Source organism: Podarcis muralis, chromosome 15, assembly GCF_964188315.1.
Source record: "Podarcis muralis chromosome 15, rPodMur119.hap1.1, whole genome shotgun sequence".
Classification (NCBI taxonomy): domain Eukaryota; kingdom Metazoa; phylum Chordata; class Lepidosauria; order Squamata; family Lacertidae; genus Podarcis; species Podarcis muralis.
The window spans coordinates 20,721,845-20,743,824 of record NC_135669.1 but is presented as its reverse complement, the minus strand read 5'-3'; the positions used below and the strand labels follow the sequence as shown (position 1 = coordinate 20,743,824).

At 46.1% G+C, this 21,980-nt stretch overlaps 1 protein-coding gene across 3 annotated transcripts; it reads left to right on the top strand.

Annotated features, from left to right (window-relative positions):
* Positions 1–3,936: 3,936 nt before the first annotated feature.
* On the top strand, positions 3,937–21,869 carry POU2AF3 (POU class 2 homeobox associating factor 3). Of its 3 annotated transcripts, none has more exons than XM_028708106.2 (5): positions 3,937–4,046; positions 11,975–12,069; positions 16,828–16,891; positions 18,462–18,691; positions 19,676–21,869. In XM_028708106.2, the coding sequence occupies exons 1-5, from the start codon at positions 4,040–4,042 to the stop codon at positions 20,030–20,032; spliced, it is 753 nt and encodes a 250-aa protein (XP_028563939.2). In that variant the 5' UTR covers positions 3,937–4,039; the 3' UTR covers positions 20,033–21,869. The 3 variants fall into 3 exon arrangements, with proteins under 3 accessions (XP_028563939.2, XP_028563938.2, XP_077776021.1); XM_028708105.2 differs by lacking the exon at positions 3,937–4,046 and adding an exon at positions 4,909–5,011; XM_077919895.1 differs by lacking the exons at positions 3,937–4,046; positions 11,975–12,069 and adding an exon at positions 4,967–5,011.
* The last annotated feature ends 111 nt before the right edge of the window (positions 21,870–21,980 follow it).

Sequence of the window (21,980 nt, the reverse complement as noted above, 5' to 3'; positions counted from 1 at the left end):
CTTGATGTGATTCCTACCCTCAAAATGGATTTACCACAGATAAATCTACCAGCCTAGCCTACCTCCAAGGACTGTTGTAAAATAGGGAGGATGGGAACCTTTAGCCCCACCAGATGTTGTCGGACTCTTAGCTCTCATCATCCCTGACCATTGGCCATGCTGGCTGAGGCTGATGAAAGCTGGCACCCAACAACATCTGGATGGCTGCAGGTTCCCCATCCCTCGATAAAACTGTGCTTTGTAAATGGATAAAACTCCGGCAATACAATATCGCCACGACAACCTCCAAAAGCACTTGCCCCATGAACAGACTAATAGGAAGCTGTTTGTCCAGGTAGCATGGGGCTGCAATGATGATGAATTAACGTGGCCAGCTTCAGCTCAAGTTTCCACAGAGTGTCCTCGCTTATTTTATTGCAAATGGTTCGAGATACTTGCAGAATGTCATTTTTCATTTCAGCCACATCAAAGCTGGTCTCAGTCTGGGCACAAGCCAGAACTGGGCTGTCCACACCCCACCCCCACTCTGGGATTAGCAGCGACCACAGCTTTTCCCTTTTGTTTTTGTTTTTAATTAAAGAGGATAAGGGGGAGAGAAGGAAAAGAGACAAGATTCACATAATACAAAAAATAAGAAATAAATGTAACTCCCCAAATGCATATTGGGGTTAAAAACTAGAGTTTATTTCTCTGAAATACAGTCTTACTCATGTTTACTCCAATGCTTGACAGAACTTCAGAGGCCCTTACTCTCTGGTAAGTGCTCATTTTACACAGATACTTTTATCACATAAAAGTGGTTTATATATAAAAAAAACCACAACTTTTTAAAAAATGACATGTTGAGGTGAGGGGTGGAGGAGAAATTCAATTCAGTTTGCCTTTAAAGGCAAACCCACCTAATTTGCACCTTCCAAGACACACACACACACAAAAGTGAACTGAAACATAGACATCCTTCAAAATTTGCTGAGAATTGTTAAGAGACCCCTTTCTCCCTCACAAAGCTACAATTCTCAGTGGTTTAGCAACCGATCTCTCTTCAGAAGCTCTGGAGATTGTAGCTGTGTGAGAGGAATAGGGGCCTCCTAACACCTCTCAGCACCCTTAAGAAATGACAGCTCCCAGAATTCTTTGGGGGGGAAGCCATGACAGTATCAATGGATGGCATGGATGTGGCCATTATCTAACCTCCCCCCAAGCTCTGTGCAAACGAATCGGGTTGAATGCTCAATAACCAGGTCATCTAGAAGCAACCTTAGAATATGGCCAACTCAGAAAATGGCGCTTTATGTGGCTGGTTTTTTTTTTAATGGTTGTGTCCAGTACATTCACAGCTACCGCTTTGTCTTCAGTTGATTCCTGAGTTAGAGGCTACCATGTAGATTCTAAATTGTAGCATCAATGGCCAAATAAATGTTCGAGCTAGAGCTCTTAAGGCCTCGGCATCATCTCGCGAGATATTTGATTATGTTTCTAAAACTGGAGATCAAAACGTATCTGTGTCATATCTGTGTTTCAACCCATCCCAGTGGGTTGGTTTCGTTTCTCATCTCTGAAGCCCATAAATTAATTAGCATTCAAACTCAGAAAACTGTCCCAAGTAATCTGCCACACCTTTTACTTAAACAAAAATTCAGCTATATTTTCCCCATCTCCCTCTACCTGTCAAGCGTTGAACTTTTTGAAAATATGAATTTGGAATACATGCATCAAGGCAGCGTCATGGTACCCCGGCTGGAATTTTTAATTTCCCCAATGTAAAAAGAAGCGGTTTGAAAAAAATGACTATGAATATTAAATCAACAAGAGAAAGCACAGCACATCCCATATATAGACCAATCAACTCAACTCGCAGCTACCCAGTTTAAACAGGTGATTTATGAGAGGAGGGGAAGAAAGAAGTCTCCGCTTCTTTTAACATTAGACAGATCTGTCGTAAACCAAACAAAACACTCGCTTCCTTTGACAGAACTCAAGCTCCTTTTGTTTTCTGTTTTTTCTTTCTTTCAAATGTTATTCCTTTGTTTAAAAATCCAAGACTTCAGAGTACCCAAGTTTTGGCACAGAAGGTTAACAGTATTGCTATCAGACCTTAATATGGGTCTGTGTTCTGCCTTAGATGGCAGAATGCAGCCCTGGAAGAACCCAAGTAACAGCAACAAGGGTGTCCCTGAGCACGTGCAGAATGCCTCTCTCCCCAGAGCAATCACAGCCTACTCTCGGCACATCTGGAATCGAGAAGCAAGGCTTCTGGGCAGTTGTCTTGAGATCTGGCATCCTTTCCGTTAAAAATTAACACACTAGCTGTTGCCACGGGTCAGCGATGTGTTCATGATTGAGCAGTAATCCAAAAGTGTCTGTTTAATAAATGCTCGCTTCAGAAGACAAGGCAGCTTCTCAGTCAAGTCCTCCACCCCAAGCAAATGTTCTGAACGTTCTTAATTGTCGCTTTTAACTTTAAAAAACAACAACCTGGTAATTTAATTGTTTTGTTCTCTTTGTAAACCACTTTCAGGTTTTACTGTGATCAAGCAGTATATAAATCTTGTGAAATAAATATGCAATTTCTGCCTCTTGCGAGCAAAGTGTTTTTATCACTATCGATATGCTTTTTTGGGGGAGGGAAGCACAAGCCACCTCCTCTTGAACAGATATCCAGGGATTTTTCCTGCATCTCTCAGAAGTCCTTTCATCCCCTCTAGCGTACTTTTAAGGAGATTTGCATATATATGTATATATGCAATATATGTATATATGTGCATATATATGTATATTTTTTTTTTAAAAAAGGATTACAGGTTACATGTGCCAGAGGCTATGGAGTGATGAAAAGCCAGTAGAAAAGAAATATTTCTAAACCCATACCACTCCCTAACTCAAATCAAGTTATATTTGTTGAACTTTTGTAATAAAAAAAAATGAACTGGAACAATGGCCAAATTATAACCAGGGTAGATGATTAACTGCTTCGCCTACACGCTGGTTGACCCAGCTGTCCCTGCCTGAGGCCTTCTGCTACCCCGTGAAAGGGGGGGGGGGCAGGATTATGAAAATGCAATGTGAAATTTTTGGGAAATTTCATCCAAGGGCAACATTATCTCACAACACCCAGTGCTGCTGCAAGAGAACTCGGGCCGGGCGTGGGGGGTGGGCAGCGATCCCAATGCATTTCTTTCCCAGAATGCAAACCAGAACAGCTGTATTGCGAGGGAGGGACACATCTGTCTACGTGAAACAAAACTTTGGTGGGGTGGGGGGAGCCACATGCAATGGGGAACACAAATAGGAAATGCCAGTGGAAGTGACTGTAGCTCTGTTGCCATCCGCAAGCATTCCTTGCAGGCCTCGACAGCCTTTCCTGGCCCTGCCACGCCCCCCGAGGGCCATATTCGCTCCCGGAAATCTCACGTGGCCCCCCAAAGCACACCCCGAACCCCACGGCCCCCCACCTGTTGCAGGAGCCCCCCCGACAGCTGGCAGGGGACATTAGAGTTCCGCAGGAGAGCCTGCCTTCCTCTCCCGTGAAAATACCACCCATCCCCAGGGATATATGGGTTGTTTGTGGCAAGAATGGTAAAAGGTGGGCGATGTCCCCCAAGCAGGGGTCCCAGGGAGGCAGCAGTGATGGATTTTATTCCCTCAGACCCTCTGCTATGTGGGGAGATGCTCCTTTTCACTCAAAGGTAGGCCATTTTGTGGAGCCTTTGAATATTCAAATTGAAACTATCGCGCAATCATTGATTGTCAAATCATTGGATTCTTGAGGTTTTAAATACTTGGCTTGCGGGGAGAAAAATTCAAACTTATATCTGTAGGTATAAAACATTAATATTGTTTGTCTCCCACTCGAGATCTCCACAAAGGGTTTGGAATGATTTTTTAACTGAAAAAACCTTGTTTTCTTCTCTGTTTTCCTCTTGAATTAGGAAGCCCAGCTGAGGATCCCTTTTTTTGTCCACAGAAGATCCCTGGGTGTAAAGGGGGAAAAAACACAACCCAGAATAAAGACTTTTTCTTCTTCTTCTTGCCCTGGAAAATGTCAGGTAAGTTTGATTTCATTCTCTCTCTTTGTGGGGTTTTGGTGGGGAGGGTGGATTAATTCTCACCCGTGTAGTTTGTTGGGACAGTTTGCTTTCAAATAAAACAGCGTGGAAGAGGAAAGGGTGGGGAGAGTTAAGAACAGGAGGGCACCAGTGGCTCCAAAATGCAGTGAAATCAATGTTTCTTTAAGTGCATGCAAGTTAAATCTAACCAGATGCAAACTCATATACATAATAAATATATAAATATATATGCACAGGCGCAGACAACACATCAGAGCTACAGGGCTACAGGAAAAAGAAGCGTCTCAGCTGGGAATGTTCTGGAGTGCAGCTGCTCCAAACTTCACTGTGAAAGGCAGCATTTAAATATATATATGTATATGTATAAGTATATATTTAAAACACATATTGCTCATGTGGAATTTTCACCTCCAAAGACAGCCTCTCTGCCCAGGCAACCAGGGGCTACGGATCTCCAAATTACAAACATTTCTCCCCCTCCATCCCCGGGGTGCAATTTAAGACTTCAGCCACGTAACTTGCCAGGTGATTAGTTGTGGATTTTAATATTCAGGGGACGATCAGAGCCCACCCACCACGACAGCGGGGCTTAGCCAGCCACCTGGCTCTCCCCACTTCCCGGGAGGAAGAGGAGAGGCTAAATGAGTGCACCCCTAATACAGTAGGGTGGGGTGCGGTGGTTGGGGGGGGGGGGAGATGCGACTTTTTTTTTAATGGAGTGCGGCGCTCAATAAGGGTCGCTTGTCCCAAAGGTCCCCCGTGCTATTCCTTTTGAGTCCAGCGGCGGCGCTGCCGCGCAAGAAAATCCACGCGGGGGAAAAAAAACCCCGCTGCGCTCCCCACGCGCGATCGCTTTCCATTCTTCCCACGCGCAATATACGCTTTCCGTGCACGGCTTGGGGAGGCAGGCAGATATGCGAGGTGGAAGGAAATGGGTATCTCAGGTGGGTCTCTTGCGGGTGGGGTGTAAAGTAGGGGCAGGGAGATTGTCGGTTGGGAAGAGAAGCCGGATACTTCCGAGTAAACAGACATAGGATCGCGCTGCACGCGAGTCCCCTGGATTGCGACGGCTCTTTCTCCGGAGCCAACGTGCACAAGGTTGCAATTGTTATTTTTGGCGGGGGGGGGGGGAATAAATGCAAGCGATCAAAAACCGTGTATAGAGTTTGCAATTGCTGTGCACGTTGACTTCGGAGTCCCGAAGCCGGATCCGGGCCACGTTTTACTCGGAAGTAAGCCCCACCCCCCGCCGTGCTCCACGGCGCTTCCTTCTTTCCAGGTAAGTAAGGGCAGCTTGGCAGGCGAGGAATCGCCTGCCGCTTTGGCAAGGAGCCTGGCTGGAGATGGCGCGGCACCTTTACTCCCGAGCAAGAGGGCTGCGGTCCCTCCTAACCCGACCTCGGGAGCCACCCGCAGCGAGATTCCTTGGAGCGGATCCGGCCTGCCCCCACCCGCTTTCCCGTTCCCACGTGCAGGCCTCGGAGCGGGGGCCTGTTTGCCGGCGGCGCGGACAGGAGGCAGGCGCGGAACGGAGCGCGGCGGCCCGCAGTTACTCACGGCGCTTACGAGGGAAGCCCCGACCAGGCTCCCTCCGGCGCAGCCAGCCTAGCGCAGGGCTCCGATCCGTGGCGCGCTTACTCCGGAGTAAGCCCCGTCGAACTCGGCGTGCCGTGGAATCGGTTTGCAAACGGCTTGCAGCAGCCCGCTCCCCGTCTGTCCCCCCTGCTCTTCTTTTTCTTATTTTTGAGGAGCGGGGAGGGATCAGAGCCCCCCTCTCCAAATTTCACCGCTTTCTTCTCTCCCCCCCCCCCACTTCCTAGTCCTCAGATGCCTCTGCAAAGTTCTCTCACACACACCCTCCCAAAGCAAACGCGGGATTTACTCACGAAAGCAAGGGTTCTTGGGCGAGATGTTTGCACCACCCAGAGACATGAAATAGCAGGATTCTGAGCTGCGGAGAGTGAATAGGCTTTTCCTGCAAAACTACCCTTCCCAGGCGGCCCCGCAAGCCCTGACATTTAAATCGGATTGGGGATAAACGCATTTGTGACCTAGGCGCGCCTTGTGCAAAAGGGACAGTTCAGGGAGCTGGCCAGACACCAGTTGTTCCTCTCCCTCGTGGGAATCGGCTCTAGTGTAGGCGGTTGGTGGGTGGCAGATACGGAGTAGCGGGGAAACATCATAAAGTTGGGCAGAAGAACCCATTTCATCCATACTTACCGCTGAGTTTAGAGGCCCACTACAATTTACAGAGTTGGTTTGCAAAGAATTACACAGGGTTGTACCCAGTGCTGGTCTTAAGCGTAGACCCCTTGCCCTTATTGGACCTGACATACTTAGGTTCATTGATTCCAGTGGGTCAGCTCTAGCATTGAATCCAGCCCACAGTAGGAAGAAAGGAAGCTGCCTTATATTCAGTCAGACCAATTGGCCCATCTTGTGTGCTGTTGTCTAGACACTGGCAGGCAGCAGCTTTCCAAGGTTGCAGGCAGAGAGTCTCCCCTAGCCCCATGCAATGCTCTAAGTTGCAGCTGCTCAAAAGCGCCTTGCATACCCATCTGGGTGGCTTTTTAAAAAAACAAGGGATGAACTTATTTACTGATTGCATTTATATCCAACCCACTTTCCTGATAGCGCCAGGTGGCAGGCACGATTCTCCGCCTCCTCCTTTAACCCCCACAGCAACCCTAAGCTAAGAAGCAGCGACTAGCCCAAGGTGAACTTCATGGCTGAACGAGGATTTGAACCCAGGTCTCCTGGGTCCAAGTCCAACACACCAACAACTACTGTATACCACACTGGCTTCTCGGTATTGTTGGTCTCAGCAGCAGGGCCAATGGTAAGGGGTGATGTACATTGGAGGCCCCAGAGAATTTGGATGGGCACAGGTTCTTCACGCCTCTTTTAGACAGTGACCCTTGATTCCGGAAACCCGTTCTGCATGTTTGCAACTCTTTGAGCCGGCCAATCTTCTAGAAGCCAAAGTTTTTGGTTTTTCAGAAAGGGGCGTCACGCCCAGTGGTTGTGGGGTGGGTACCACCGGCGTAAGAGTGGGGGCTAGGACACCAGGATTGAAATCCCCTCTCCACCATGAAGCCCACTGAGTTTTCAAACTCGCAGGGTGGTTGTTGTTGTTGTGAAGCTAAAATGGAGAAGGGGAGAAGTGTGTACTTTTTGAGCTCAGAGGAAAGGTGGGATATAAATGTCGCCATAACCAGATTACTACTGCTCTGTGGTGCAGCTGGGTAATTTTATACTGTACTTTGGACTTACACAGGGGCCCACCTCTTTAGATAAAAGGTATAAATTTACTCAAGTCTTACTGCACCATCGCATGTAATGCACACCTAAATTTTCAGAACCTTTGAAGCCAAAAAAGGTATTTGCTGGCGAATGTAAATGTACTGTCGAATCTAATGCACACCTTAATTTTTGCGACGTAATTTGGCCAAAAAAAGGTGAGCATTAGATATCGAGTGAATACGGTACTACTCCACCAAAATGTGGTAAAGCAACCTTGCTCTGTGTGTGTGTGTGTGTGCAAATTCCCTAAAATCCTAGCCTGATGGCAACATTCCTACTCCCGCATCATGACTGCACTCAGTGTAAGCAAGGCTGCACAGAATCTTGAAGCAACTCAGTCTGGGTTTTTTGGGGGGCGTGGGGGGGTGGTACTTCCACCCAATAAGGCCAGCTAGCACTGAAAATAGTAGTGAGTTCCAGTAAAAGAAAGGCCTCTCGTTTTCTTTTCCCCTGGCACAAGATACCTTCCTGAAAATAAAAATAAAAAAAATGCTGCCACTGATTATATACATTTAGCCATTTTGCAGTGGAATGGCATGGTCTCAGATGGTGCCAGATGCACAAGGGCCACCCAGGTTTCTCCCCCTGCTCTGTTTCCCAAACCTCTGCAGGGGAATAAAATTGTTGCAGCTTCTCATCTGGCAAACTCATTCTAGGAGTTGTCAGTGGTGGTTGTCAGGGCAGGACACTGGGCAGATGCCTGTGGTCCCCTAAGCAGAATGAGCAGGTGCCCCACACCGCAAAATAAAAATCGGGGGCTCACTGACCATCCCTAGAAATCAGTCTGTAACACATTGCTACCTAAGGACCCCTCCGTTCCCTGCAAACTGTCCTGCCCAGTTAAGACCATTAAATCAAGACTCTAACATTATGTAGCTGCAGCACTGAACGTTGTTGGCTGAAACTTGATGCTTTTGTTTTCTCAAGACAGGTATCACTTGTTTGGCTGTTTAATACGTAGCACTTGCACAGCACTTTTTGAGCGTTGTGGAAGACCTTCACATTTGCTCTCCTAGGCAAGCTTCATAACAGCCCTGTAATGTAGACTGGTATCATTCTTCCCACCCCGTGGATGGGAGTGAGAAAGACTGAGACTAACGCTGTGTACACACTGTACATTTAAAGCACATCTCCCACCGCCCAAGAATCCTGGGAACTGTAGATTGTTAAGGGTATCTCTGGGTTCTTGGTGTGTGCTTTCGATGTGCTTACACAGCCTCTAAGCGTGAGCTAGAGTGAGCAGGTGGAACTATGGCAAAGGTGAGGTTTGAATTAGGGACACCCCGGTTGCAAGGAATTCACAGCCAGGCAGCATAAGCACATGCAACTGGGGTAGCTCAGTCAATAGAGCACGCTACTCTTAATTTCAAGGTTGTGGGTTTGAGCCCCACATTGGGCAAAAGATTCTTGCATTGCAGGCGGTTGCAGTAGATAACTCCTTTTGTCCCTTCCAGGACTCCAGGATTCTATCATTCTATGCATGTCTGCTAGGGATGCAGGTGGCGCTGTGGGTTAAACCACAGAGCCTAGGACTTGCTGATCAGAGGGTTGGCGGTTCAAATCCCCACGGCGGGGTGAGCTCCCGTTGCTCGGTCCCTGCTCCTGCCAACCTAGCAGTTTAAAAGCATGTCAAAGTGCAAGTAGATAAATAGGTACCGCTCCAGCGGGAAGGTAAACAGCGTTTCCGTGCGCTGCTCTGGTTCACCAGAAGCGGCTTAGTCATGCTGGCCACATGACCCGGAAGCTGTACGCCGGCTTCCTCGGCCAATAAACCAAGATGAGCGCTTCAACCCCAGAGTCTTCTGCGACTGGACCTAATGGTCAGGGGTCCCTTTACCTATGCATGTCTGCTAGGTAGTAGGTCTCACTTTGCTCAATGAGGCTGACTCCAAGGTAAGCCCGCACAGGATTGCACCATTAATAATGACTGTCTACTGCCGGGATGAGTGCTAGTTGTATCTATATAACTGTGCAACGCTCACTTCCTGTTGTTCAATGACCAGCTGTATTTTGTTGTTTAATGACTTTTGGTATTTATTTATTTATCAAGACAAATACACCGCTTATTTTTTTTAAAAAAAATTATCTTTTGAGCAGTTCACATAAAATGATATAAATATTAGTTAAAAGTAGCAATAGAAACAGATAGCGTATTAGTGGTGGATTTATACTGGGCTGTCCGCACATCATTCCGCTTTGGGGGAAGAACCACAGGAAGCAATGGGACATGCACCAATCTGAAATGAAGCATTGCACCCTGAAAGCAGGATTGCGCCTAACTGCCCCATCATGAGCACAAATTGTTATGAATGCAGAATTAAATAGACGTGCCCATGAAGCCTTGGATCACAGCATAACCAAGGCTCTTGGTTAAAGGTAAAGGTACCCCTGCCCGTACGGGCCAGTCTTGACAGACTCTGGGGTTGTGCGCCCATCTCACTCTAGAGGCTGGGAGCCAGCGCTGTCCGCAGACACTTCCGGGTCACGTGGCCAGCGTGACAAGCTGCATCTGGCGAGCCAGCGCAGCACACGGAACGCCGTTTACCTTCCCGCCAGTAAGCGGTCCCTATTTATCTACTTGCACCCGGGGGTGCTTTCGAACTGCTAGGTTGGCAGGCGCTGGGACCGAGCAGCGGGAGCGCACCCTGCTGCGGGGATTCGAACCGCCGACCTTTCAATCGGCAAGCCCTAGGCGCTGAGGCTTTTACCCACAGCGCCACCCGCGTCCCAAGGCTCTTGGTTACTATAAGATAAAATATGGTGTGAAATACAGTGGTACCTCGGGTTACATACGCTTTAGGTTACATACGCTTCAGGTTACAGACTCTACTAACCCAGAAATAGTGCTTCAGGTTAAGAACTTTGCTTCAGGATGAGAACAGAAATCGTTCTCCAGCGGCACAGCGGCAGCGGGAGGCCCCATTAGCTAAAGTGGTGCTTCAGGTTAAAAACAGTTTCAGGTTAAGAATGGACCTCCGGAATGAATTAAGTACTTAATCCGAGGTACCACTGTATTGGGGTGTAGCCCATGGTTTTAGCCAGGATTTTTGTTGGGGGGGGGCAGGACTTTTGTTGTGGGGGGAGGGGCAGAACCAACATGATTGGTCGGTTAGTTATGTCTTTCTATTGTTTTACTTGATGGGGGCGGGTAGCTACCCCCCTGTCCCCTCTTAATGCCAGTCCCTATTCAGACTGTAAGTAAACCCAATGACATTAACGGACGTGGCGCAACTCATTTAGGGTTATTGATTTCAGGAGGTCCACTCGGAGCAGAACTTTGTTGGAGACACCCCATTAGTTCTGCAATAAGGATAATCTTCCAGCCTTAAAATTCTACTTGCGTCTCTCCAGTCGTGCTGAAATGTGTTCTCCTCTCTGCCACTGCCCTCCCCGTGAGAATCAAATGGGAGGGTGCCCAAAACTGAGTTGCTGTTATATGAACGGGAACTCATACTGGGTCACGACAGGGCCATCAGGTATGACAAAAAGATACTGAGCGCCCTCCCTGCAGTGTGTGTTGTAGGAGGGGCAGATTCCTCAGACTTATTGAGCAGAATGGAATGAGACCTCCTTTAGTATAATCTGGACTTAATCGGTTTATCAAACTCTAAACTCATGTTGGGGGGAGCTTTATTTGACAAATGTTTGACAACATGCGTTCTATCAGGAAGTGTTTACAAATTAAGGAATGGTTGCAAGGCCATCAATAATATATTCAGAGAGATATACTGACATCAAGTTTTCCTTTAAAAAAAAATGTTTTCGATTATTCCACTCATCCAACAGTCTGCCATTGACCCCCTCTTTCTAAAGTATTTATATGTTATCCATGAAAGTCTGATAAATGTTCACACAAATACAGTTTTTAGTATAGGGGAATGATGGTGAACATTTAACAGTGCAGTGCTAACTACATATACTCAGAAGCAAGCCCCAATGAGGTCAGTGGAGCTTACTCCCAGGTAAGTAGGGTTGGAATTGCAGCCAAGACAATAAGTGCCAAAGTGGCGTTGCAAACTAAGTGGGATTTACTTCAGAGTGTTATTATTCTTAATAATAAATTGCTATTATTTATATACTGCTTAATGGCAAAGTAGGTGCCTAGGTAGTTTGATGATAAAAGCCAATTACACTAACTTAAAATTGCAGGTATAAAAACCAATTATGCAAACATTAAAATGTAAACATACACAAGGTGTTTCTAATGTTGTACACCACCCTGTGATCTTTTGATAAAGGGTGCTATGTAAAGTGTAATAAGAATAAGAATAAATGCTATGTTGTGCTCAAGCTGATGTAAAAAATCCAATTGAAACATGCAAAGGCTCAAACCACATTTTAAGGCTTTTCCCCTTACAAGTTTATTTTGACTTCCTGTTTTGTAATTCAGCGTGACTTTCAGCTCCCTGCTACCCAGAGGTAAGTAAACCCTGTAAAGGAGGAAATATTTCAAGGTAGCGTGGACAGGATTAGAACCCAAGTCCCCTAATTCCTAAAGTGTAGAATCACTTGCTTAAGCAATTTATGACTCCGAGCTGGTAAACCCTAAACTCACTTTTTACTTTTCAGAATATAAAATCCTATTGTTAAATTGATTCTTTTAGGAAAACCAAAGGTCTATCAAGGTGTCCGAGTCAAGATTACAGTGAAGGAGCTTCTGCAGCAGAGAAGAGCCAAGCAGGCTGTGACCGATGAAGCCGTAAGCACCTCCTCCTCTTCCCACAGTTGTGGCCAATTGCATCATCATCATAATCAAACAGCTTGTTATTTTCTTCCTTTCAATTAGTGACGGGGCCTGCACCATGCCACTTGGTTGTGCAACACTTGAACGCGTGTGAATTAGAACCTGGGATCGTGAAACAGCTGTTCCCACATAGCACCACTTCAGATTGAAGGGGCGGTGCATTTTAATCCTTTCCTACCAAACACCAAACCCTGCATGTAGAAAACTAGCTTGTCAGTGAGAAATGTGGGGCTTAGAACCCTTCTCCTTAGCATATTAGCTTTCTATTGCAAGGATTAAAATATACGCAAGAGCATTCACCATTGTCACCCTCCACTTGCAATCTGAAGCAGAGCAGTCCAGGAACAGTTTATTGCTCGTTTAGACTGGGTCTGACTATAGAAGAAACATTGTACTGGAGCTGATGCAAAGCCGTATGAAAGTCTTCCTGCAGTAGTTCATTCATACATACAGTGGTACCTCAGGTTACATACGCTTCAGGTTATAGACGCTTCAGGTTACAGACTCCGCTAACCCAGAAATAGTACCTCAGGTTAAGAACTTTGCTTCAGGATGAGAACAGAAATCATGCTCCAGCAGCACGGCAGCAGCAGGAGGCCCAATTAGCTAAAGTGGTGCTTCAGGTTAAGAACAGACCTCCGGAACGAATTAAGTACTTAACCTGAGGTACCACTGTACTACCAATCACCCCTCAAGCATTGAACATTTATCTGTAAACCAGCCATAAGGTGTCCTCTTTGTTCTCATAAATTAATGCATGACATTTTTGACCAGTATTTTCTGACCAATCAAGTGTCAAAGTGCAATCATCATCTGGGGACCTTCTTTGTGTGCCTCCTCCACGAGAGATCTGGAGGGTGGCAACATGAGAACCAGCCTTCTCTGTGGTGGCTCCCTGTCTGTGGAATTCTCTCCCCAGGGAGGCTCACCTGGTCCCTTCATTAGACACCTTTAGGCACCAGGCGAAAAGTTCCTCTTCAATTGACATTAGCATTCTATGGCCTTTAAAATGTGTTTGTGGGAGGAGGGCTATTGGTTTGTTTTTGTTTTCTTACACCTTTTGAGTTCGCCTTTTGTATTTTTATGTTGTGGACTGCCCTGTGATCTTCAGAGGACGGGCGGCATGCAAATTTAACAAATGATAAGAATGAAAGCCTAATCTGCTAATTTTAGCATAAGAACATAGGAAGCTGTATTATGCAGAGACCATTAGTCCATCTGACTTAGCCCTGCCTACAATAAATGGCAGTGGTCCTCCAGGTTCGCAGCTGTATCTGGAGATACAGGGAGACTTCTGCATGCAAACCTTGGGCTCTAACATCTCAACCAGAGGACCTTCCCTTTCTGTGGGTGGGTTGCAGAAAGTGGAAGTTTTTGGTCCACATGAAAGAGGCAGAGGGGGTGAATTCAATGCTAAGGGACTGCTCCACACACACCAGTCCGGATGTAGTACCACAAGTTAGCTTTTGCAATGCATAAACTGTGGAGGTGGAATTTTTCAGGACTGTGCTTGAATTTCTGCTGAGTTGCTGCTCCAAAGCATCAGGGAGGGTTATGACACAGAGACCTGGGTGTTTCTGTCACCCTCTGATGCCTCCACTCTGGATGTTAGGCCAACGCAAGATTCCAAGTTACACCCATCCCTGTTTCGCAATTTAAACCATGGCTAGTCTTACATGGTTTCTCTCTCTTTTTAAAAAAGCTACAACTCCCATTTTCTAATAGTGCGAGTAGGGTGGGGAGGCTATAGCTCAGTGTTACAACACCTCCTTCGCATTCAGAAGGAGCCAGGTTCCAATCCCTGGCATCGCTATCCGAAAGAATCAGGCAGCAGATGATGTGAAAAGGTTTGTGTCCGAAACTCTGGAGAGGTGCTGCCAGTCAGAGTGGGCAATAGTGGGCTAGATAGGCAAATAGTTTGACCTTATATAATGCAGTTTTCTGTGTTATCATTTGTTAAATTTACAAAGCAAGAGTGCGTAGACTTTTGAGTTTCCAACATTTGTCATCTTTGGAGTAGATCCATTGAAATTAATGGAGGTGGGTCATTTAGATCTGTTAATATGATAGAGGAATTTACTTGGGTGCAGTAAATTCTCTTAAGTGCAGTAATCTCTTAAGAGTTAAGGTGTAGCTAAAAAAGGTAAAGGGCCCCCTGACCATTAGGTCCAGTTGCAGAAGACTCTGGGGTTGCGGCTCTCATTTTGCTCTATAGGCCAAGGGAGCCGGCATACAGCTTCCGGGTCATGTGGCCAGCATGACTAAGCCGCTTCTGGCGAACCAGAGCAGCGCACGGAAATGCCGTTTACCTTCCCGCCAGAGCGGTACCTATTTATCTACGTGCACTTTGACGTGCTTTCGAACTGCTAGGTTGGCAGGAGCTGGGACAGAGCAACAGGAGCTCACTCCGTCGCGGGGATTCGAACTGCTGACCTTCTGATCAGCAAGTCCTAGGCTCTGTGGTTTAGACCACAGCACCACCCACGTCCCATAAGGTGTAGCTAATCGGGCTCAAATGCTGATGGCGGTAATACAGAGCATCCTATAGCTCAGGAATAGGGAACCTGAGGACCTCTAGATGATATTGGACTACACGGCCCATCATCCCTGATCAATGGCTGCACCGGCTGAGCCCAGGTTCCCTGCCTCTGCCATTGCAGGAAGGTGGGAAAGTGTTAACTGCTCTTTGAGAGGAGGAGTGATCAAGAAGTCACACACAGCACATTGCACTATGTGCAAAGAGCTCCCCTGGCTTATGTTGCTTTAGTGATTTGCATAAAGAAAGAGCCAGCCAAATACTGCTTCCGGGTTCACATCACTGGAGGGCTGTTTTCCACCTTCACAGATTAACTCTAGTACCCACCTGTTGCGATTCCTTGGAAAAGACATTTGCCCTTTGTCTAAGAAACTGGGCAGTCTGGAAAGTATGTGTGTGTGAGAGAGAATCAATCCCTTCAGCACTGAAATGACCCTAGTGAAGATACGTCTTCTGATGACATAAAAATCTGTGAATGTAGTTTAGTTTTCTAGCTGTGCTGTAAGAAAACAACAGTCGCTTTCTTATCTACTGTAAGCAGGAGGTTTTAGAACACAAGCAAGGCAGCCGTTTAGATGATCCTGCGGGCAGCCTGCAAGGGAAGGGGAGAGAAAAGACAGCAAAAGAAATTTTATGTATTGGGGCATGAACATGCAAACTGAAACACGGAATCACCATTGGGAATTTGCACTTCTCCAAATTTGGCAATGCATTTCTTCTATCGAGTAATGTGTGTGTGATAAAGTGTGCATGAAATGCATATATTACGTTAAAAGAGCATACAAAAATGCTTTATGTTAGGGGGAATTGTTTGCAAAAATGTGTATATTAGATGAAGTTAGCAGTAAAATGCAGACAAATTTTCACAGACTTCTTTTAAAAAAGAATCTGCTTGCTGATGTGGAAATGTGTGTTTAAGAGTGGAAAAATGAGAAATCAAAATTGATAGATTTGCTCATCTGTCATTTCATATCATATCCTTCCTCGTGCAGGGAAGAATGTAAGCTTTTCTCAATTTCTCCTGACAATGGTTCATGAAGCTGCCTCATGTCTGCTCCTGAGACTTTAATGCCATTTCACATTCCTGTTTTTGCTTTTTATTTTTTAAAATGTTTATTTGCTGCCTCGGGAGTGTCCTATGCATTGTGTGTCAGAAATGGAATATTATAAATAGTTAAATATTTTTTAGTGTAAATACACAGATTAATAGCAATCTCAGAGGGACCTCTCTCCAATATTTAAAACCAGAGGCTAGAGGGTTCTTGTAACATGCAAGATCTCATCTGAGAAATTTCACTAGCTTTCTTTGTGACTCAGATGGCTTTCCTCCACATAGTTTTGGGTGTTTGAAACTGCCTTCGAAACCTGGCAAGGAGTGGAGGGACTGTGAAACACCCCCCCCCCACTTGGGGGAAAATTTCGTTCATCTTATGGAGAACCCCTCTGTTTGTGGAAGAGCCATCCCACTTGCTCTGAGCTGCCTTCGAATTCCTTTTTAGGTGAACTCTGTGTCTAGGCTCTAGACTTCTGGAGTTCAGTTGGAACAGCTGCTGTTACAGAGCCTGCCTTTATGGATTTAACTGTGATCAAACAAAGCAAGGTTGTAAATTCCAGCGGGGGAATGCTTTGCAAATAGGGGTGACCTTCCAGTAACTTTTAAAAAATATTTCCTGCTCTCGGTGGCGCTTCACCCTAAACACAGGCATGTTGATAGCAGGTTATTTTTTAAAAAAATAAAATATGCTGAGAGCCTGTCCCATGGCAAAATAGTGCATTCTTAACAGATTTCAGGAATTGCATGTTTCTTATATGGGAGCATGCATCTTATGAGTTAGGTAACTGACTAACTAACATCTAACTAGGTTATTGTATCTTAGTGTTTTGTTGGAAGCCGCCCAGAGTGACTGGGGAAACCCAGCCAGATGGGCGGGGTATAAATAATAAATTATTATAAATTATTATTACAACATGGCCACAACTTCAACTTACACAGATAAAAGCAGAATCAACCTGCATTGCTAACCCCCTGCGTGTTCCTCTTGGAGAGAAAGCCTGGACTTACCTCCACCGTGTTAAGGGGATGAAGGAAGGGGGGAGGGAAGGAGGCAAGGAATTCCTTCTGCTTTATAAATGGAGAACCACCCAGCTGTGCTTTGCTTTATTCCTTGTGTTCTCAGGTTTCCGGAGAAGGCAGTGGCAACAATGTCCAGTTCACGGAGTCTTTCTCCCCTCCCTGTGCAGGTTGGTACAAAAAGAGAGAGAGAGAGAGAGCACCTTTTCCCCTCTCTCCCCACCCCTCCACCTTTCCCCTCTTCTCCCAAAACACATCCCACTTCTTTCCCAGACTTCCTAAACTTGGTATTTAATTAGGAACCTAGCCAATCAGAACTTTGCTAAATGCAGAGGAGGACACAAAGAGGGGGAAGCCAGCAAGGATGTCCTCGCCCCACCTGGCAGCCTCTTCATCTCAGTTTGGTGCTGGCCTATAGAGCAATCCTGTTCCCAAAAGGAACTAACGGACCAAGTTTAGTGGCTTGCTTTCTCTCCTATCCCTTTCTTTCCTCTCTCTCTCTCTTCCTGTTAATCGAGCAGGGGGTGGGGGATTAATCTTTTCACATCTTACATCAGCTCCTTCCTGGTGTGCAAGAACTCTTACTGTCAGAAAGTTCTTCCTGATGTTTAGTCCTTTCTTGTGACTTGAATCCATTGGTTCGGAGCAGGAGAAAGCAAGTTTTCTCCATCCTCCACATGACAGCCCTTGAAGATGGGGGTCATATCTCCTCTCAGTCTCCTCTTTACGCTAAGGCTACCAGATTTCCCCTCCAATGAATCCAGTTTTCAACTTCAGTAGGAATGATAGGATTTTGTCAGGGGACTGATTTGTAAATCTGGGGACTGTCCCTGGGAAATGGGGGCGTCTGGTAACCTTACTTTACCTGGCTAAATATACCCAGGTCCTTCAACTGTTCCTCATAGGACGTGGTTTCCAGACCCTTGAAGATCTTGGTTGCCCTCCTCTGCACACCTTCCAGCTTGTCAATAATCCTTAAATTGTGGTGCCCAGAATTGGGCGCAGTACTCCAGGTGTGCTCTCACCAAGGCAGAATAGAGCGGTACTATTACTTCCTTTGATCTGGGCACTATACTTCTGTTGATGCAGTCTAGAATAGCATCAGCTTTTTGCTTTTTGCTCCCCCCCCCCCCCCGCTACTGCTGCATTGCATTGTTGACTCATGTAAAGCTTGCGGTCTGCTAAGACACCTATATCCTTTTCACGTGTAATATTGACAATCCTGGTGTCCCCCATCTCCTATTTGTGCAGCTGATTCTTCCTGCCTTGTGTCGAACCTTACACTTGTCATGCGTTCTTCAAGAATTGTGTTATTTTTATGGATTTTTTCCCTTTTCCTATTTGCTTGTTTTCGGCTGCCCTTTGGCTTGTGCAAAAGGGAGCATATACCGTATTTTTCGCTCTATAAGACGCACCAGACCACAAGACGCACCTAGCTTTTGGAGGAGAAAAACAAGAAAAAAAATATTCTGAATCTCAGAAGCCAGAACAGCAAGAGGGATCGCTGTGCAGTGAAAGCAGCAATCCCTCTTGCTGTTCTGGCTTCTCTGTGATAGCTGCACAGCCTGCATTCGCTCCATAAGACACACACACATTTCAACTTACTTTTTAGGAGGGGAAAAGTGAGTCTTATAGAGCAAAAAATACAGTAAATCATCTAAATGATGTAACGTAACTAAAATGACAGCTGTTTGTCCTTGCGTCCTACTGTCTTGTTCTCTCCTCTCCTTCCTCTTTTAGCCCCTTACGTAGACACAGAACTTGCCTCTTCTTCGTCTGGCTGCATACAACCCTGGCAGTTCCAAAACTGCACTGCCTGCGAGGAGATCCCCAGTTACTTGGAGCAGCTGGTTGATTCCTGCCTTCAAACTGAGCTACCTTTGGATGCTACTATGGGGACTACCCAGGGCAACATGCCTTGCTCTCCCGACAGCTTCCAACTAGGCCCTCCCTACCTCAACCAAAGCCTGGTAATTGCACTTCAGTTTTTATGGGGTTGGGGTTCATACAAAGCACCCGTATGCTTGGGGGATTCATACAGCAGGAAAGTAAGAGCACGACTGCAGGATAGAAATTGCCGAAAGCTGTAAATAGCTTTGGGAGAAGCATAGCTGCTCTTACGGAGCCCTGCTCTGGGGCCTCTGTTAAAGCAATCAAAGAAAGCCAGTGTGATAGTGTGGTTAGATCATGGGTAGGCAAACTAAGGCCCAGGGGCTGGATCCGGCCCAATCACCTTCTAAATCCGGCCCATGGATGGTCGTGGAATCAGCGTGTTTTCACATGAGTAGAATGTGTCCTTTTATTTAAAATGCATCTCTGGGTTATTTGTGGGGTATAGGAATTCGTTCATTCCCCCCCCCCCAAAATAATAATAATCCCCCCCCCCACAAGGTCTGAGGGACAGTGGACCAGCCCCTTGCTGAAAACGTTTGCTGACCCCTCAATTGGATTGTGTGACTAGGGCTTGGGAGACATGGGTTGAAATCCCCACTCAGCCGTGAACCTAACTTTTGCCAGTCACTGTCTCTCAGCCTAACCAACCTCACAAGGTTGTTGTGAAGATAAAACGGAGAGGGGGACAACCGTGTTTGCCACCTTGGGCCCCTTGGAGAAGAGGTGGAATATATAGTGGTACCTCGGGTTAAGTACTTAATTCGTTCTGGAGGTCAGTTCTTAATCTGAAACTGTTCTTAACCTGAAGCACCGCTTTAGCTAATGGGGCCTCCTGCTGCTGCAGGAGCACGATTTCTGTTCTCATCCTGAAGCAAAGTTCTTAACCCGAGGTACTATTTCTGGGTTAGCAGAGTCTGTAACCTGAAGCATCTGTAACCTGAAGCGTATGTAACCCGAGGTACCACTCTAAAGGGAATCAATAAACGAAGCCTGGAGCCTTAATTATTATTGACTTTTTCCCTTAGATGCCTCCTTTTCTCTCTCCTCTCCCTTCTCTGTAGGGTCCCGGATCCCCGGATTCCTCTGACCCCTCCAGCTCATTTGATTACAGCTACTCTCCACCGCAGCCTCCTCCTTTCACCCCACTCTCTTACAGCTCCCCTTCCCCTCTGGATGCCAAGAGCTGCATGTATCCATCGTCGGAAGGAAGCCCCTATCACCAGCAGTCCCAGTTACAGTACAACCACGCCCCTTCTGCCTGCTGCTGTACGTCTTGCGGCTCCCAGCACTTGGACGCTTTCAGAGTACCGGAATATTTCCCCTACGCAAACACGGACTGCAGGGACTATGCCCCTTCCGTCTCCGTAGCAGATGACTTCTTCCGGAGAGATCGGAGCTGGGATACATGCTACAGCTAATGGGGGAGCGTCCGGTGGGCGGCCGCTGTCCTAAACGCAGGAGATCAGCATAGACTCTGGTTGCCATTCTGGTTGGAGGAGGGTGCAAGCATCCCAGCTTCACAGAGTTCTTCATCGGGTGTAATGGAAAGGGGGTGACATTATTAGACCGTTGGTTCTCTGCGCTAAAACACACACACCGGGGAATCCACATTCTTCTGCACAGAGAAAAGCTGAATCCTGCGAGCAACTTAATTGATGTGAATGCCACTTATTTTGCCTAATTTGCTTTGCCTCTGCTGGTTGTGGGGAGGATCAAAGGGGCTAGGCAGGGCGCTGCCGTTGTACTCCTGGCCCACTGGGTATCTTATTCACCATCATGTCTTATGTCATTGAGCACTGCCTGTATACTTCTGTAATCATAAGTATTAGAAACTTCTTTTTTTAAAAAAGGCTTGAGCTAAATTGTGCATCCAGCAACACATTTCGCAGTTCTTCTGTACCCGATTGGAATTGCGGCATGTGCACAGCCCGTTGTTTAACACCCTGGATTAGTGGCATGTTTTACCCTCGCAACCCGGCGTGCTCAATATATTTAAAACTTTAGTCCCCTCCAGATGAAGGGTTCTGTGAAACGCAAAAGCTTGCATACGCCTATCCATAGAATATATATTCTGTTTCCTTCATCTCTTTCATAAATACAGCATGTATATATGTTTCTGTTCGGATCAGATAAGCCAGTATATTGCCTCCACGAACATAACCCAACCTTTTCCTTCTTCTGGTGGTGTTTTCTGTGGGGTTCATTTAAGGGTGCGCACAACGTTTTAAACCACATCACAGCATTTCTTTCGCCATCCTGTCATTCTTGTATCTTTGATTCCATTAAACAAACGTCAGCCAATTTGCCGCAGATGGGTGTGTTTCCCCCCTTTCATTCTCGCAGCACAAACTGATAGCTGGAGGCGTATTTCGATGCATTGCGTTCACACAGAATGAAATAATTGTAGAGTGGGCTGGGACCTCGGTGGCTATCTAGTCTGACCCACTCTTCAGTGCAGAATATGCAATTACAACACCCCTGACAAATGCTTAAATGCCTCCAGTGAAGGAGAGAGCCCAGCATTTCCACTGTTGAACAGCTCTTGCCATTAGGAAATCCCTCCTAACACTTAGCTGAAATCTGATTCCCTGTAGTTTCCAGGTTCTAAATTTTTGTCCTGATAAAATTTTGATTTTTGTCGTGGGAGAGATACTTTCCATTTCCATTAAAGGCTGAGTGGGGAGGTTTATTGGATATTCCAGAGTAGTCCTATAGACTTTGTCAGTATATGGGTGTAATCTACCATTGGGGGTCAGTTAGTCAAACCACCCCATCTTTCCTCACTTATGGCTAGCAGCATGCATAGCCTGCAGAAAATTCACCAATAAACTAGAACTTGAAGTCCCAAGTAATTATTCTGCCTTTGCTCATCAACATGAAGCACTTTGGACGTCAGAAGTGTGGCTCAGTCTTCTGAGACCTGAACCACACATTTTGAAGCCTATGTCTACAAGGACTGTAAGAGGCAGACCCACATAGAATGCATTACAGTAATCAAATCTAAAGGTTACCAGAGCATAGATGACAGAGGTTAGGCTATCCCTGTTCAGATAGGGGCACAGCTGGGCCACCAGCCAAAACTGATGGAACAATAAAACAACAGGGTGGCGATACAATGACTACTGCAGTCGACGCAAGCTAATATCTCCAACTGTCTGTAAACAAACAATAAACATCCATAAAAATGGCAAAAGTAGTTTCTTTCCCAAATAGATTTTATCTTTATCAGTAAATAAAGAGTTCATTTGTATTATATCAGTGGTTTAGTGCTCATTTCTTCTCTTTCCAAAATAGATTTTATCTTGAACAATTGCAAACACAGTAATAAAGAGTCCACTTGTGCTATACCAGTGGTTCAGTGCTCAG

Bases quoted from the DNA above. Each gene is read 5' to 3' on its own strand.
- POU2AF3 (XM_028708105.2), top strand. The intron at 12,070-16,827 runs GTAAGCACCTCC...TTGTGTTCTCAG, and splicing joins AGGCTGTGACCGATGAAGCC to GTTTCCGGAGAAGGCAGTGG. The intron at 18,692-19,675 runs GTAATTGCACTT...CCTTCTCTGTAG, and splicing joins CCTACCTCAACCAAAGCCTG to GGTCCCGGATCCCCGGATTC.